Source organism: Bubalus kerabau, chromosome 20 (genome assembly GCF_029407905.1).
Source record: "Bubalus kerabau isolate K-KA32 ecotype Philippines breed swamp buffalo chromosome 20, PCC_UOA_SB_1v2, whole genome shotgun sequence".
Taxonomy (NCBI): Eukaryota; Metazoa; Chordata; class Mammalia; order Artiodactyla; family Bovidae; genus Bubalus; species Bubalus kerabau.
The window spans coordinates 28,797,597-28,812,693 of NC_073643.1; the positions used below are offsets into that span (position 1 = coordinate 28,797,597).

Genomic DNA, 15,097 nt, shown 5'->3' on the forward strand with positions numbered 1-15,097 from the left:
TTTTCCCATACCACTCCCCACCAACCCACAGTGGTTCTCTTGCCTGGATGATTGACAGCTGTGTCCCCCCTAGGCACTCCCAGGTGTGGGGGCTGTGTCTGGCTCACAGAACACACCATGCATTCCGTGCCCTTAATGTCTCTGAGGACCCCTCTCTTCATAATTGCAATCTTCTCTTAGCCTAGTCTTTTTCCTTAGTGTGGTGCTATACCCCTGCATCCCTCAAAATGCAGCTCGCTGTGGTCTCCTTAGAGCATGTCCCCCCTCAGCAGGTTTAGAGGAATACCCTCCTTTTTCCCCTGAATCAGTGGAACTCACAGGATTTCTCTCCAAAGGAGCTTTTTTCCAAATCCTCTACTCAATCTCCAAGCACCTCTGATGTGAGCGAGGGTCTCCAAGGCAGACAGATGGTTTTGCAGCATATCCTTTGAAAATTTGTTCCTCCTTATGTTCTGGCACCTCTCTTACCTTTAGGGTATAACACCTGCTGTGTCTTGGCGACTGGAGAAGAAACTTCCCATTAACATCCTGTTACATACAGGCCTCTCTCCTCTGGTCTAAAAGTTTGTGTTAAAATATTTCTGGGTCAGTTTGCTTCTTGAGACTGTAAGTACCTGGAGGTCAAAGATGATGATTTATTTTAAAATATTCTGTCTGTGCCTGTAATTGACATGCTGTAAGCATTCAGTGAATGTGAGGTTTTTCACCAAGATTATTCTCCATTCAAAATTGCAAGATAAAAAAAAAAAAATAGAATGGCCTTGCCAGAATTGGACTGCCCACTGAGTACTGCTTCATCTGGGCCAGAAAGTACTTTTTAAGCCCCTCGCATCCTCTTGACCCCTTTCTACTCAGTCCCCACAGAAGAATTATTTACGTATTTTGGAACCTATTGTGATGTTAAAGGAGGATTTTTTCCCCTGTTCAAAATGTTTGGAAGTGTTTTGAGAAATCAATATGTGGACATTGTATAAAATTTAATATATATGTAGAATGGCGAGAGAAAAGGATTTTGTCTGTTTTTATGTTCTGAAGTGCACAGTCCTCCTCCCCAGCGACAACTGTTTCCTCCAGTCCTCAAATATTCTTTCGAACTGTTCTTTGTTTTTGTAAATGTATATAGGTATATATATTTGTCTCCATAAAAAAGGCATGGTACTTATCACACTTTGTGTTGAATCTTGTGTTTGTGGCTTCGTGTGTCTTTGAGATTTCTTGGTTTAATCTCAAATAGAATTGCTGAATTCTTTTTGATTCTTCGCTGCAATAGGGATGATACATGATTACAGTATATATGCTTGAAATCAAGCAGAAGGATTATTCATTTAAATTGTCCAGTACTTTCCCTTTATAAAAGAAGTTTAATTTTGTTAAAATGTAATGAAATTAACAGTCCTGGGTGTTCATTGGTAGGACTGATTTTGAACCTGAAACTCCAATACTTTGGCCGCCTGATGTGAAGAGCTGACACATTTGAAAAGACCCTGATGCTGGGCAAGATTGAGGGCAGGAGGAGAAGGGGACGACAGAGGATGAGATGGCTGGATGGCATCACTGACTCGATGGACGTGGGTCTGCGTGAACTCCGGGAGTTGGTGACGGACAGGGAGGCCTGGTGTGCTGTGATTCATGGGGTCGCAAAGAGTTGGACACAACTGAGCGACTGAACTGAATGAAATAAAATGAAATTTAATGTATTATCAGTTATCACACTAGTTTCAACTTCCAACCATATTAATAAGAACTTTTAAAGGTATATAAAAGATTAGTTTGTACTTTATGTTTCCCTATCAAACTGATTGCTTAAATATTCCATTTGCTACATATTCAGTGAAAAAATTGAACATATAAAGGGTCTGTCTTCATTTATCTTGGGTAAATGTCTTAACCCATGTTTGTCTTTCTCTCTTTACCTGAAAAATGGGGTTAGTAATAGAATGAGCCTCATGGATTGTTGTGAGGATGAAGTGAGTTAACGTATGAAACAATATCTGGCAAGTTACAAACAATAAAACACAGTGATTATTCTATCACAATTCATTTTCCTTCCTGATATTTGGAAAAGCATTTGCATCATGTGATTATTGAACTATTTTAAAATTCTAAATAAATATATAGTGGCAATGGATGTTGTGGTATAGACTTAAGAAGGATCCGTTGCTCCTCGTCACCATGTCATGAGGTCTGCAGTAATTGCCCATCCAGTAAGAAGTGAAGAAAACTCATGTAGTATTTATAATTACAGAAATTTGTCTTTCTTCATTTTGTTTCTTGTTTAATTTGGAAACTGTCAAGGATAAGTATATACCACAGAATTTGCTTGTTATTTAGTTTTCCTGTTACCATTAAATGGGGTAGGACCCAGAAGTCTAAGGCTCTTTCTTAGGGCAAGGTTCTCTTCACTGCAAGAATTCAATTGAAAAAAAGTCCCCGCAAGAGCACATTCACTCTGATTACCTTGGAAGAACATGAGTGTGCCAGTCTTTTTCAGGGATGAAGATTCCATTAGAAGATGCTGTAACTTTATTGAAACTTGGGCTCGCTCCAGAACACAATAGTCTTCAAGGGTCATTGTTGCATGCCAGCCCTGATTGGAGAGATGTTTGTAAAACACTGTGCCTTGGAAATGGCCACATTATTTTGAGACTTACAGTAAAGCCAAAAATTGAACTAAACCCTCTGGTAGGTATACATAGGAGTATCAACATTGTGTCTAATATTTTGAAGCAGAAAATAGCTTGGCATGATTTGCTGGCTGTGTCCTCTTTAGCTTACATTTGGGTGAAATTAGTGTAACCAACTGAAAAATGGAATTGTAATTTTTTTTTTTTCCTGTGGTGGTGTCAATGAAACTGTCTTTGAGTTAAGGATAGAGAGATCTCTTGAGTTGCCAAAGAAGACCTCTTTGAGGACAATGTAAAAAGAGGCTCTGAAGTCAACATAAGGTGTCTCAGAGCGTTCCAGTAGTATTTTTATATAGCTGATTAATCTACTGCAGTGTGCACAAAAAGAGCTCTGATTCGCTACTGCCTGTGTACACTGATTGCTAAAAGATCAAACAAAAAAAATTAACTGGATGTGAGAAATAAGATGCCTCTCTCGATCCCAAAGACTTCCATGATTTCAGCTTGTCAAGCTTTTCAACAGTGGCCTTTTCAAAAGCATTTATTTTTTTAACATTTTTTTTCTTTCCAACATTCATTTTTTATATTAACCTCCATTTTGATTTATTTTTCATTGATTTCTGCATGAAAAAAGAAAGAAGAAATAAATCTGCAAAAAACATACTACACACGTACACATGTACACACTCACACATATACACATGCATACCCTACCTCTATGTAATAAATATAAACATGTAAAGGTACACACAACACACACAGACATATAACACCAATGTAAAAGAAAAAAATTCCAGTGTAATAAAACAAAATGTGTACGAAACAAAAGTTATCTTATGCCAGTCTATCTGTATTTGGAATAGAGAGGTAAGTGGGTCCATAGATTTGATTTATTTCTCAAAAGGTACCTTAACCTACAGAAGGTAATGAATCACTGTTTTTTGCAGATTGTAGTCTAGTTGGAGAGAAAAGCCATAGTCTCTCTAACTATGATGGAAGGTGTTGAAAATGTTGAGGGTCAGGGAAGGATGATAAAGGTCTGTAAGTGTTCTTAAGAACAGGAGGGGGCTTGCAGCTGTCATTTGCCTTATTTGCTGATTTTGCTTCTGTAAGCACACAACTGTTGGTGTGAAGATAACATCAAGCTGGGCTCATTATATTCCCCCCACTTCTTAGCTGCTGGACACTTAGAAATTGTAGGGAGAATATATGTGGAATTGTCAAGAATCTTGGACTTGGAGCCCAATGTTCATGTAAATTTCATCCTCTGCTTGCTCAGTTTCAGCAGGAAAGAGGTTGAGCATGCAGAGTAGATCAACTACATTTTTGGAAAATGTAGAGATCATGAATGAATGAATGAGTATGAATGAAAACCAAGTGGTGTATGAAGCCTGATTTCTGAACTGGCATGATATGCAATCTTATCAAGTAGTAAACTCATTTATTAGCTGACTACTGGGGTCGTATGTTGCATACCACAATGGTGAGGTAATTTCTCTATAAGACTCAAAATACAACACCATATTCATCAGACTTCTGTGTATTAATGATTAAGCATTTTGGTATGCTAAATGTCTGTAATCTGCTCAAGGTTTTTTGTGGGGGGCTTTTGATATGGGTTGGAAATAATGTATATTCAAGAGTAGATTTTGTTTCTCGAATATCAGAGTTGGAGGTGATTTTTTTTAGATGTGAGAAATGTGTTAAGCAATGTTTCTCAACAAAATTGCTATAGGGTTTGTCTCTTTGAAGAGGAGAATAATCGTTAGGTGTGTATTACTCTGATAGAAATGGAGTCAAGTCATTCTCATACCAAAACTTTCCACTGCATGAAGAAACTTAACTGAGTGTTTGTTAAGACTGCATTCAAACTTGTGTGTATGCATTTAATATTATCAAATATATATCAGTATTTCATGATCCACAAGCTTAGTAGCAATTTTGTAAAGTGTATGACTAAAGTCACAAATGGTCTCTTCCTTTAGAGCATTCAGGAACAACTATTTAGGGCATTTTTGGTTTTTAAGTCCAAGGTCTAGTATTTTTAACTCAGCTGACATTAAGCATAGATAGTGCCGTTGTTAATATGTATGGATTTGGGGGGCTTTTTAAAGACCACCATGAGAAACGTGCTATGAATATATTAAGCTTTAGCCGCCAGATGCAAATGTCTACTAACAGAGAAAATTCTAAAGGGTATCTATTTTTTTCCTTGATTTAAAACATTTCTGTGACTAGTAGAATGTTTTTATTGTAGCAGATGACATTTTGATTTGTATTTGTCTTGCTTTATTTGCTTCCTTTGTGTTTATTTTGGCATGGTGATTTCAGAAGGGGAATGAGCTTTTGTATGACCCTTCTCTCTGTGACAATACTTGGCAGCAGTGACAAGTCAGGTCATGATTGTATTAATTACCTTCATTATTCATAAAGTCAGTACCCCACTTTAGCAATGATTAAAAATGAGCAACATAATTTTTAAAAATAATATTCTTGAATGAGGTTTCTTTTTATCCTCAACTTTATACAGTATGTGCCAATGTATGTATGTGAGCATATATAAGAATAATGGAATATACTTATTTCTTCTCTTAAATCACATAGTTTGGTTAGTGTGGTCCAGTTTCTGATTTCTATGAATTTGCAAGAATGAAATTGGTGTCTTGCCAAATGTATTGTCTTCTTACCCTTTTAAGCCTGATACAGATTATAATATGTCTGATTCAAATGTTCATTATAAATCTGATCATGTTAGCTCCTGGTTAAAATTGTGTCTTGTATTCTAAGAGCTTTATCTTGATACTAATATTCTTAGCCAGACACAGAAGCTTGACCCTTATTATATATCTGCTGTCTCATTTCACCCCACAGTGAACTTGGCCATCTGCATTCCATCTCATCAGTCTTCTTTCTGTTCTTACAACAAGTCATGAACACTGAAGCCACGGGGCCTTTGCATATTCTATCCTTTACAATGAGAGTTGATTGCCAGAGCGTTTAACCGGCAATAGGGCATGGCCACTGACCAATTGAGAGAGAAACGGACTAAAGCAGGATTCTGGAAGCCCCTTGCTCAGCCGGTCATTAGTTTTTTAGGTGATGCATCTCGGTTTGTGGGCTGGGGTCCTGGTCCAGCCTGGGAGGCAAGGTGATAGTTGATGGGAAAAGGTCCAGACAATGGCTACTCACCAGCCTACTTACCAACTGAAGGCCATACTAAGTCTTTTGTGTATACCTGGAAAATTTCTTTCTGTCTTCACCTTGCAACACATACACAATCTGATTATATCATATCATATTTTCTTTTCTTCCATTTTCCGTTCACTTCAGAGGAGCTTCCCCTGACCTTCCTGATGAAGGTTATTCTCACTGAGGTTTTCATTAGAAACTCCTGTCTCTTCACATTGTACCTTTCACATTATCTCTCACAGTGGTCAGTTTACAAATAAACTTTATAAGTAATTGAATCATATGTCACTCCCATTAGTTTGTATAATCCAGGAGGGCAGGAGTCATCAGTTAACTGACAGTCCCATTTCCACCTTCCTCCAGAATTAAAATTTCAACACCTAATAGGAGGTAAATATTATTGAATGAATGCTCAAAAAGACTTTAGAACTTCTTTGAGCATGTTTATATTTTGCAAATGCAGCTGATATGCATGTTACTTGTGGGATGCATTGTCTCTGAGTAGATAACATTTTTTTTTTAAGTGGCCATATTCTTAATGCCTTCTTGCGCAATTTTCTGAAATAAATTTTTAAGTAGTGGTGGGTGTATCCCATGCTGTTATTTTTCTTCCCAGTAGAAATGCTTCTCACTCACTTGATGTCCAGTGAAATGACTTAATCTTCAGAGCTGATTTATTCATTTTCCTTAAAGCTCAGCAAGAAAAATTACTTAAAAGCCTACAATAATGTACAGGGTGTTGGGAACATTGGAACAGCCAGTGGTGGATAATCTGTGGTCCTACCTTCAGAGACACTTCAGTCTAGTAATTTTCTCTTTATCCCATTTATAAGCATTTATAATATTTTGTTTTCCAATTGCTGTATTAGCATGTAGACCATATATTTTGCTCTCTGTAGACCATAGAGCAAAGCTTCATATTTATTTGGATGCATTTTAATGATTGTGATAATGTTTCCACAGGATCTTCTGCTAAAATTTATCCTTGTTTTTTTCTCGAAAATTCCAACAACTTGTTCTTTTTAAGTCTACTTTTTTGTTATTAACAAATTCTTTCTAAGTACATTTAATGTATAAGCTGGATAGCTTTAACTTCTCAAAGAAGGAAGTATTATTTCAATCACTGTTACATTCCTCAAGGCTTTCCTGTGTTTAAGACTTAACCATTGTCCCCAGACTTTAATATTCCTTGCAACTGTTCCCTAACTTTTTATGAAGGTTTGACATTTCATGTATCATATTATTGCATTTAATGTTTCCAATGCCTTTTATGAATAACTGTAATTGTATTTATTTGAAATGTAATTGTTTTTCGATTTTCTACTGTGTATATATTTGTATAGTGCAGAAATTGTGAGAAGAGTGACATACACACTGTACTATCCTCACATGCATGATTGTTGTTGTTCAGTCATTCAGTTGTATCCAACTCTTTGCAACCCCGTTGACTGCAGCACACCAGGCTTCCCTATGTATCACCATCACTTGGAGCTTGCCCAAACTTATGTCCATTGATCAGTGAGGCCATCCAACCATCTCGTCCTCTGTCATCCGCTTCTCCTCCTGCCTTCAGTCTTTCCCAGCATCAGGGTCTTTTCTGATGAGTCTGCTCTTCACATTAGGTGTGCAAAGTATTGGAGCTTTAGTTTCATCATTAGCCCTTCCAATGAATATTCAGCATTGATTTCCTTTAGGATTGACTGATTTCATCTCTTTGCAGTCCATAGGACTCATGCAAGGCTGTCATATTTAAGTGTAATGTAGAGTCATTAAAGTTATTATTCATGTTAATGGCTGGAAATAGATACAGGGACTTCCCTGGTGGTCCAGTGGCTAAGACTCTGTGCTCCCAATGCAGGAGGCCTGGGTTCAGTCCCTGGTCAGGGAACTAGATTCCACATTTCAGAACTAAAGATCTTACAAGCTGCAGCTAAGACCCAGCACAGTCAAATAAGTAAATAAGATACTAAAAAAAAAAATTAAATATCTTACTGATTGAGCAGAAAAAATGAAGGCAGGCTAGGTAACTGAAACCCTTTGGTCCAGGTGGGGGAAATCAACCACTGGAAAGCTTTGAGAAGCAATGATTGAATGAGGTAGAATATGTGTCCTTCTTTCTATACTTAAATCATTTTATTATTTTGGGCATAAATCTCTTGGAACTGAATGCTATTGAAAATAGCTTCAAAACATCTCAGCTTCATATGCACAGTGTGACAGACACCACATGTGACTCATTCATATTCTCTTTCCTTTTTCACTTCAGTACACACATCACTTCTGTTGCTGCTGCTGCTAAGTCACTTCAGTCGTGTCCAACTCTGTGCGACCCCATAGACGGCAGCCCACGAGGCTCTGCCGTCCCTGGGATTCTCCAGGCAAGAACACTGGAGTGGGTTGCCATTTCCTTCGCCAATGCCTGAAAGCCTAATGCCTTTTCTGATTGGACCTAATAGCTTTTTTTTTTTTTTTTTTTTTGCTTCTAGAGCCATTTTGCTGCCCCTTTGAGAGGCTAGAAGTGCTGGGTCATTAATACTCCCTGAAAACAGCCTCCAAACAGTGACTCCTGGGAGTTGGTGTAAAAATACCTCAGCTCCCTTGCCCCTTGGCAAGAATAACTGGACAACTCAAGTGTACCTCTGTCATTACTCTGAGGCATATGTTCTATACAAGCTGGACTTCAGAGTCTCCCCAGAAGGAATAACCTCTGCTTAGCTCTCACATCTTAGCCTTTATTGGCTGTCTTCCTTTCTCTTTCACTTCTCCATGTCCCGACTGATTTTATTGTTCACCTCTCATGTAAACTGCTTGCACTTCAATTCGTTTTGCAGTGTCTGCACTAAGGGGAACCTTAATAGTGAAAAATGGTCACAGATCCCATGATGCTGTAAGCTGTCAACCTGCAGTTCTTAGAGGAGTAGTTCTCAATTGTATTTCCATCTATCTCAGATTCCCATAGGCCAAGTCAAAGTTATGCTGAAATTCCAGAATTCTGGCTACAGTTCTACCTCTGCCTCCCCCAAGAATTGTATTGTAAGTGAACAAGAGCAACATCATATAGCAGTAACTGATTTAATAACTTGTTTTAAGTATGTAAGTTGCAAGATACCATGTTTTTACTCTTGAAATTATTATTTGGGACACAGTTAATTCTAATGGAATACATCACATGTCATGGCAAGATCCTATAGTTAAGTACTACTGAGATTGCTCTTTCTTAGCACCAACTAAGATAGCCCAATCCATAGCAGCTGCTGGCTGAAAGTTATACACATTCTCTGCTAAAACGGCTGACATTAGAGTCATTAATTCTCCTGTGTGGGACCAGTTGAGTTTCAGTAATCGAAAAGTGATTCTCTGATTTTATGCATGTGTGCATCTAGCCTACTTGATCGTTAACCATGCAGTTGAGGTAGTTCAGATGGCCACCAAAAATGACACAGAATATCACATAATTATCTACTCTTAGCCAGCACATTCAAGTTTATGAAAATTCAAGAAAGCAAAAAATAAGTAGTTCCATGTGCAAGATTATCTGACTGAACAATTTTCATTGTTATCATTTTTATCTCTTTTATGAAGCATCTGTAATTGAGGGCTTTCTACAGGTGTTCCTGAAAAAAAGGCTTAGGATGAACGTTGACAATGTTATTTATATGTCTTATGAAGGATTAAGAGACTATGAAAAGCAGTGCTTCAAGATATCTACTGATTTGACTCCTTTAGTTTAACCAAAATTATCATGAAAGAAAATGAGAAAAGCTTTAATTTCAAGGCCGTATTTTATTTGTTGTGATTACTATCAAGCAAAGTTTTAATATTTAATATTTTAGTTTTGTTGGACATTTCTAATTTTGTGAAGCTTCCTCCATATGCCTATCAGTTACAAAAAGAGTTTTTTAAGTATCTACATACCATACAGCTTTATTTGCATCAAAAAGATTCATTTCACTTGGGGATTTTGGGTGTTGTGAATGGTACAGTTTTATGAGAAGAAGAAAATCTACATTTTAAAGCAATTCATTTTTTAAAAGTCTGACTTCTTTGTATATATATTTTACAGATTAAAGGATTTACCTGAAGACTAAGCATTCTATTCATCAGAAACTGGACAAGAGTTACTCTTGCTTTTGGAAGTTAAAGATGTTGTTGTCATGGAAGCATTTGATCCTCCTCTCATTCATTGGCTGCCTAGGAGGTAATAATAAACTGTGTTTTCTAAGCTGAAGTTAAAACTATGCTTGAGTCATATGTTAAATAATTTTAAAATGTTGAACAATACTCCACAAATCTTTTTTTTCCCAGAAAGAAAATACTACTTTTCTGATAAATGGAGTCTTATTTTGCTTCCTAAATTTTGCAAGCTATTTTACTTTCATCACAAATATAGTGTCACTTACTAAAACAGATCTAGTTTAGTGCTATGAATATAACAACCAGAACTTGAGAATAGTAGTGTATGACATTTTTTCCAAAAAGTCTAAGTCTTGTAAACTTTAGTATAAAGGAAGAATATAGATTTTAAGGAATTTCAGTATTTTCATGTCTAATCTTAAAAGCAATACAGTTTTTCTTCTACCAAATAACTTTTTTAAGGGAGTAAAAATAATGATAGAATTTTAATTTTTTAAACTTTGAAAATTTGTAGCTTGGAACAAAACAAAAAAGGGAAAGATTCTCCTATATCCACCATACAAAAGCAGCTCTTAAAATGTGTTTCATTTTGTTCGTTTTGTTTCATTTTCTGGAACAGTAGAGGAGTAAAGACAAAGATTGCTTTAAATGAAGTAATATATGTACAATGATTAATTTTTTTTTTTTTTGCTTTTTCATCTTATTACTTTATTTCTTTTTATTATAAAATTTCTCCGGTATCTAAGCAGTTGAAAGAATGGTACGATGAATACCCACATATGCACCATTTTATTGTATCTTTAATTGTACTTATTCTATCTATGTACACATGTATATGCATTTTCCATTTGTTGATAGATTGACTATACCACTTGAAAGTAGCTTACAAAAGTTTTCACCTCTCACCCACAAAATTTAAGCATCTGTCTCCTGAGAAGATGACCTATTTTCTAGACGAACAAGTTCTTTTTGATACTTAAGGAAAGTAGACAAAAAAAGTGGCCTGTCATTTTTCTTTTCTAAGAGGAGGAAATTGGTGTGGAATGAGGCCAAATGCAGTGTCAGGTAAAACATATGTTACTTGAAGACATGTTTATATTGGAGTAGACTTCTGAGCCCTTATGTCAAATTTTAAACATTCTTAAAATATTTAAATGATACTTAAACCTCCAACTTTTAAAATACACTTTTTTTTTAAGCAGGTTTTTCCCTGATGCCTCAGTTTTGTTCTCTAAAAGATTTTCTTTGCTACTAACCTAGCACTGAGCAAAAAAGAAATAATTATTTTAAATTTTTACTGTTTTAAATAGTCTTTGGAGATGATCAACACAAATATGAAAGCAATTTTTTCTTGCACTGTTTCCTTTATTTTAAAAAATTTAAAATTTGAGTTCTGTTGTTAAAGGAGAAAAATGAAAGGAAATATACTTCAGCAGTATTATTATTCACAATGTCAACTTTCATAGAAACAACCTTGAAATTTTACAGTTACTTGGAAGCGGGTAGATATACTCAGAAAGTAGAAATATAGCTAAAGGATGTGCGATTCGTGTGTCAAAGGTTTAAAATTTTAAATTGTAATTTGGCACTATGTACAAACTGTATTGCTTGCTTTCAGTAACTTAGAAATGTTTTATACATATGACACTGCTTTCTTATAGAGAAAGCAGTAAAAGCAGTATTCATTTACAAAATATTAAGACATTATTTGAAAAGTTTTAAAGGAACACTTGATTTTCTAGGTATGTTAAAAAACTATAAAAGTTGGTAAAGGAGAATTGGATTAATACATGATAAATTATATATGGAGCATTACTTACAGAATTGGTAATCTTTACAATTACAGTATGGAGAAGAATTTGTCTCTGACCAATTTTCTAAAGAGTATTGATTGCATTACAGTTCTTTATATACTGAATATTGGTACTCTTTTTGCATTTATATAAAATTTAGACAAAAAAGCTAGCTTGTGAGTATGATATTCTGTTAACCAATATTGGGTCACTTTTTAAATATTAAATTTAAAATGTGTTCCTGATGTAGTAGGTATCTATAAATAAATACCAAGTAAAGACATATTATGTGAATTCACTACCTAGAGTTTATCCCAAGACATTAACTCAATAAATAGAGCAAATGCTTGATAATTTTGACTTTCTTTTTTCTCAGATCTAAGCTTTCTGTTATCCATTATTTTGTGCATTTTACAAACGATTTCCTTCTATTGTTTTGTCTCTGCATATTTCTCTCTGCAGCAAAGAGGCAAATTGCAATTTTGAGCTGGCAGTTGTTCCTAAGATGAACATGAGCATTTTTTCCTCAAAAAAACCAGGCTGCATTCATTCTTTAAAAAATATTTATTAAGCATGTATTATATGTTGTACATTGTTTCCAGTGAAGAAAAGGGACAGAGATCTGTGTCATGTGGGGTTTATATATACTCAGGTTGTGGTAGAGAATCACACTGAGTTAGTAGATGATGGCGCTATGAAGAAAAATAAGCTGCATAACATGAAAGTTTGGGGGGCTGGGACGTGAGTTACCATTTTAAATGAGGTCTTCAGATTCATCCTCATAGAGAAGGTGATGTGTGGCACAAAGACTTAGCAGTGAACAAGCTGACCTTGTGGGTATTTAGGGAAGAGAGCTTCAGGCAGAGTTAGCAATCCATGCAAGTGTTTAATATAGGACATGCTGAGTATTTCTTGAAATAGCAGGAAAGTTAGCCTGGTTGGATATGGAAGAGTTATGGAAAAGAAGTAGTAGGTGAAAGTCAAGAAGTAATGTGGAGATGGATGCAGCAGAACATGAAGGCCTTGTGTATCACTGAAAATATTTACTGCTCTTGCTTTGAATGCCCTCAGGAGCCATAGTGTGATTTGATCAGAGCAGTGATATAATTTGGCGTATTTTTTTTTTAAGGACCTGGCTGGATGTGGTGTTGCGGATTGATGGTAGAGATACAGGTGAGCAAGCAGAGGCCGCAGTAGGAAGTTAATGCCATAATCAGGGAAGGGATGTTGGTAGCTGACTTCAGGGTGGTAGCAGGGGTTGTTGATGTTCAGTTGCTAAGCTGTGTTCGACTCTTTGTGACCCCATGGACTGCAGCATGCCAGGCAGGCTTCCTTGTCCCTCACTGTCTCCTGGAGTTTGCTCACACTCACATCCGTCAAATCGGTGATGCCATCCAACCATCTCATCCTCTGTCACGTCCTTCTTCTGCTGTCAATCTTTGCCAGCCATCAGGCCTTTACTCTTCTCATCAGGTGGCTAAAGTATCAGGGTGGTAGTCAGATTTTGGATAAATTTTGAATATATACTCATGAGGATTTGTGGATGGGATGTACGTGGGATATGAGAAAAAAGAAAGGCTTGAAGATGACCTCAAGGCTCAAGTGTCACCTTGCGTCCACTTGAAGAGGTGTACCTTGTGAATGAAATGAAGAACCGGCAGAAGACAGGGATGAGTTTTCCAAACTGAAGGTCATTACGAAGTAAGGGATTAAAAGATCGATTCTTTGGATCATGTCAAGCATTTTCATTAGGAAATAAAATAAGCATAAAGTATAATGTATCAGCATTCACTGTCCATTTAGTAAGTATAGTCTGCTGAGCACTTCTAGGCATTTGGGATATACCTGTGAACAAAACAGACAATGTCCCAGTCCTCCTAGAGCTGTCCTTTTAATATATGTGAATTGAGTCTTGATCTTACATATGTTTCTTACTGAGTTGCTATGAAAAAAGTTGAGAACTATGTAGAAAACAGAGAGTTAGAGATAAGAACCCTCTGGAAGTCTAAGAAACCAGAAAAAGAAGTAACACTCAGATGAGGAAAATAATAGTGAAGACTTCAAAATTAGTAATACTAACAGTACTCCTTAATGGATGCTTAGGCACTGTGGAATATCCTTACTTACGTCATCTAATGAACAAAAATACAGTGAGACAGATATTATTTCTATTTTGGAAGTGAGGAAATAGTCCCTATGAGTTTAAGTAACTTGCCCAGTGTATGTGTGTGTGTGTGTGTGTGTGTGTGTGTGTGTGTGTGTGTGTACACACACATGCATAGGCTTTCCTGGTCGCTCAAACAGTAAAGAATCCACTTGCAATGCAGGAGACCTGGGTTTGATCCCTAGGTTGGGGGGATTCCTTGGAGAAGGGCATGGCAGCCCTTTCCAATATTCTCACCTGGAGAATCCCATGGACAGAGGAGCTTGTTGGGCTACAGTCCAAGGGATCACAAAGAGTTGGAAATGACTTAGTGACTTAACACACAAGTTCCAATCTATATGGTTATCTCAAGATTTCTTTTTATCTTTCCATTCAGAATATAGCTCCCTAATCACTAGAATTTATCACTTCAGTAGTTGGTCTTCTGGAATGAAGTCAGAGGTATAGGCCACAGGTTAAAAATTACCAGGACCCAAAGAGATCATTGTTTTGCTCCTTCATTACCTAGTAATTCATTGCTTAGCTGTTTTAGATACTTTTTATGTTCACTGTCTGCCAAGCCACTAGCCACATATGCTAGCTGAACACTGGAAATGTACCTAGTCCCAACTGAAATGTGCCCCAGTGGAGACTGTAAAATGCATCCAGAATATAAAAGACTTGTTACTCAAAATATTGAGTTAAAATACATTATTTAAATATCTCAATAATTTATATTGGATTAAATGCTGCATTGATAATAATTTAGTTATATTTGGTCAAGTAAAAGCATTATTAAAATTAACTTGTTTCTTTTAACCTTTTTAATGTGATTACTATAAATTATTATATATATATATATATACTGTATTATATTTCTGATGGACAGCACTGCTCTTGATGTTTTTAAAATAGAAACTTGACCATCTTGCAAAGGTCTTCCAATATCTAATATCTCAAAGTAGCCTACATCTAGGAAACTAATGAGAACTTTCTAATTTCCCATGAAAAGTTATAAATATTTCCTGAGTGTTAGCAGCAAATACTCAATCCTTTGTCAGATGAGTTCAGATTTCAGGTATCATTGCTTTGTGAGAGTAGATAAGATAAATCCTTCATCAGTGCATGTGAAAATTCTAAACTTTGCAGAGAATATTCTGTTTTGTTATTACTTAATCTTCCAGTGGGTCTAGCAAGGTTTATAGGTGTTTTGA

The 15,097-nt window shown here is 36.2% G+C and overlaps 1 protein-coding gene across 6 annotated transcripts in view; it reads left to right on the plus strand.

Moving 5' to 3' along the window:
- The window catches only part of CNTN3 (contactin 3), a 391,647-nt gene that overhangs the window by 91,928 nt on the left and 284,622 nt on the right, over nt 1-15,097 (plus strand). For 5 of the 6 annotated variants that reach the window (XM_055557267.1, XM_055557268.1, XM_055557264.1 and 2 more), the window contains exon 2: nt 9,877-10,011. In XM_055557267.1, coding sequence (XP_055413242.1) covers nt 9,957-10,011 — 55 coding nt within the window. In that variant the 5' untranslated portion in view covers nt 9,877-9,956. Of the gene's footprint in view, nt 1-8,761; nt 8,847-9,876; nt 10,012-15,097 lie in introns of those variants that run through there. The other variant, XM_055557265.1, reaches the window with a different exon arrangement.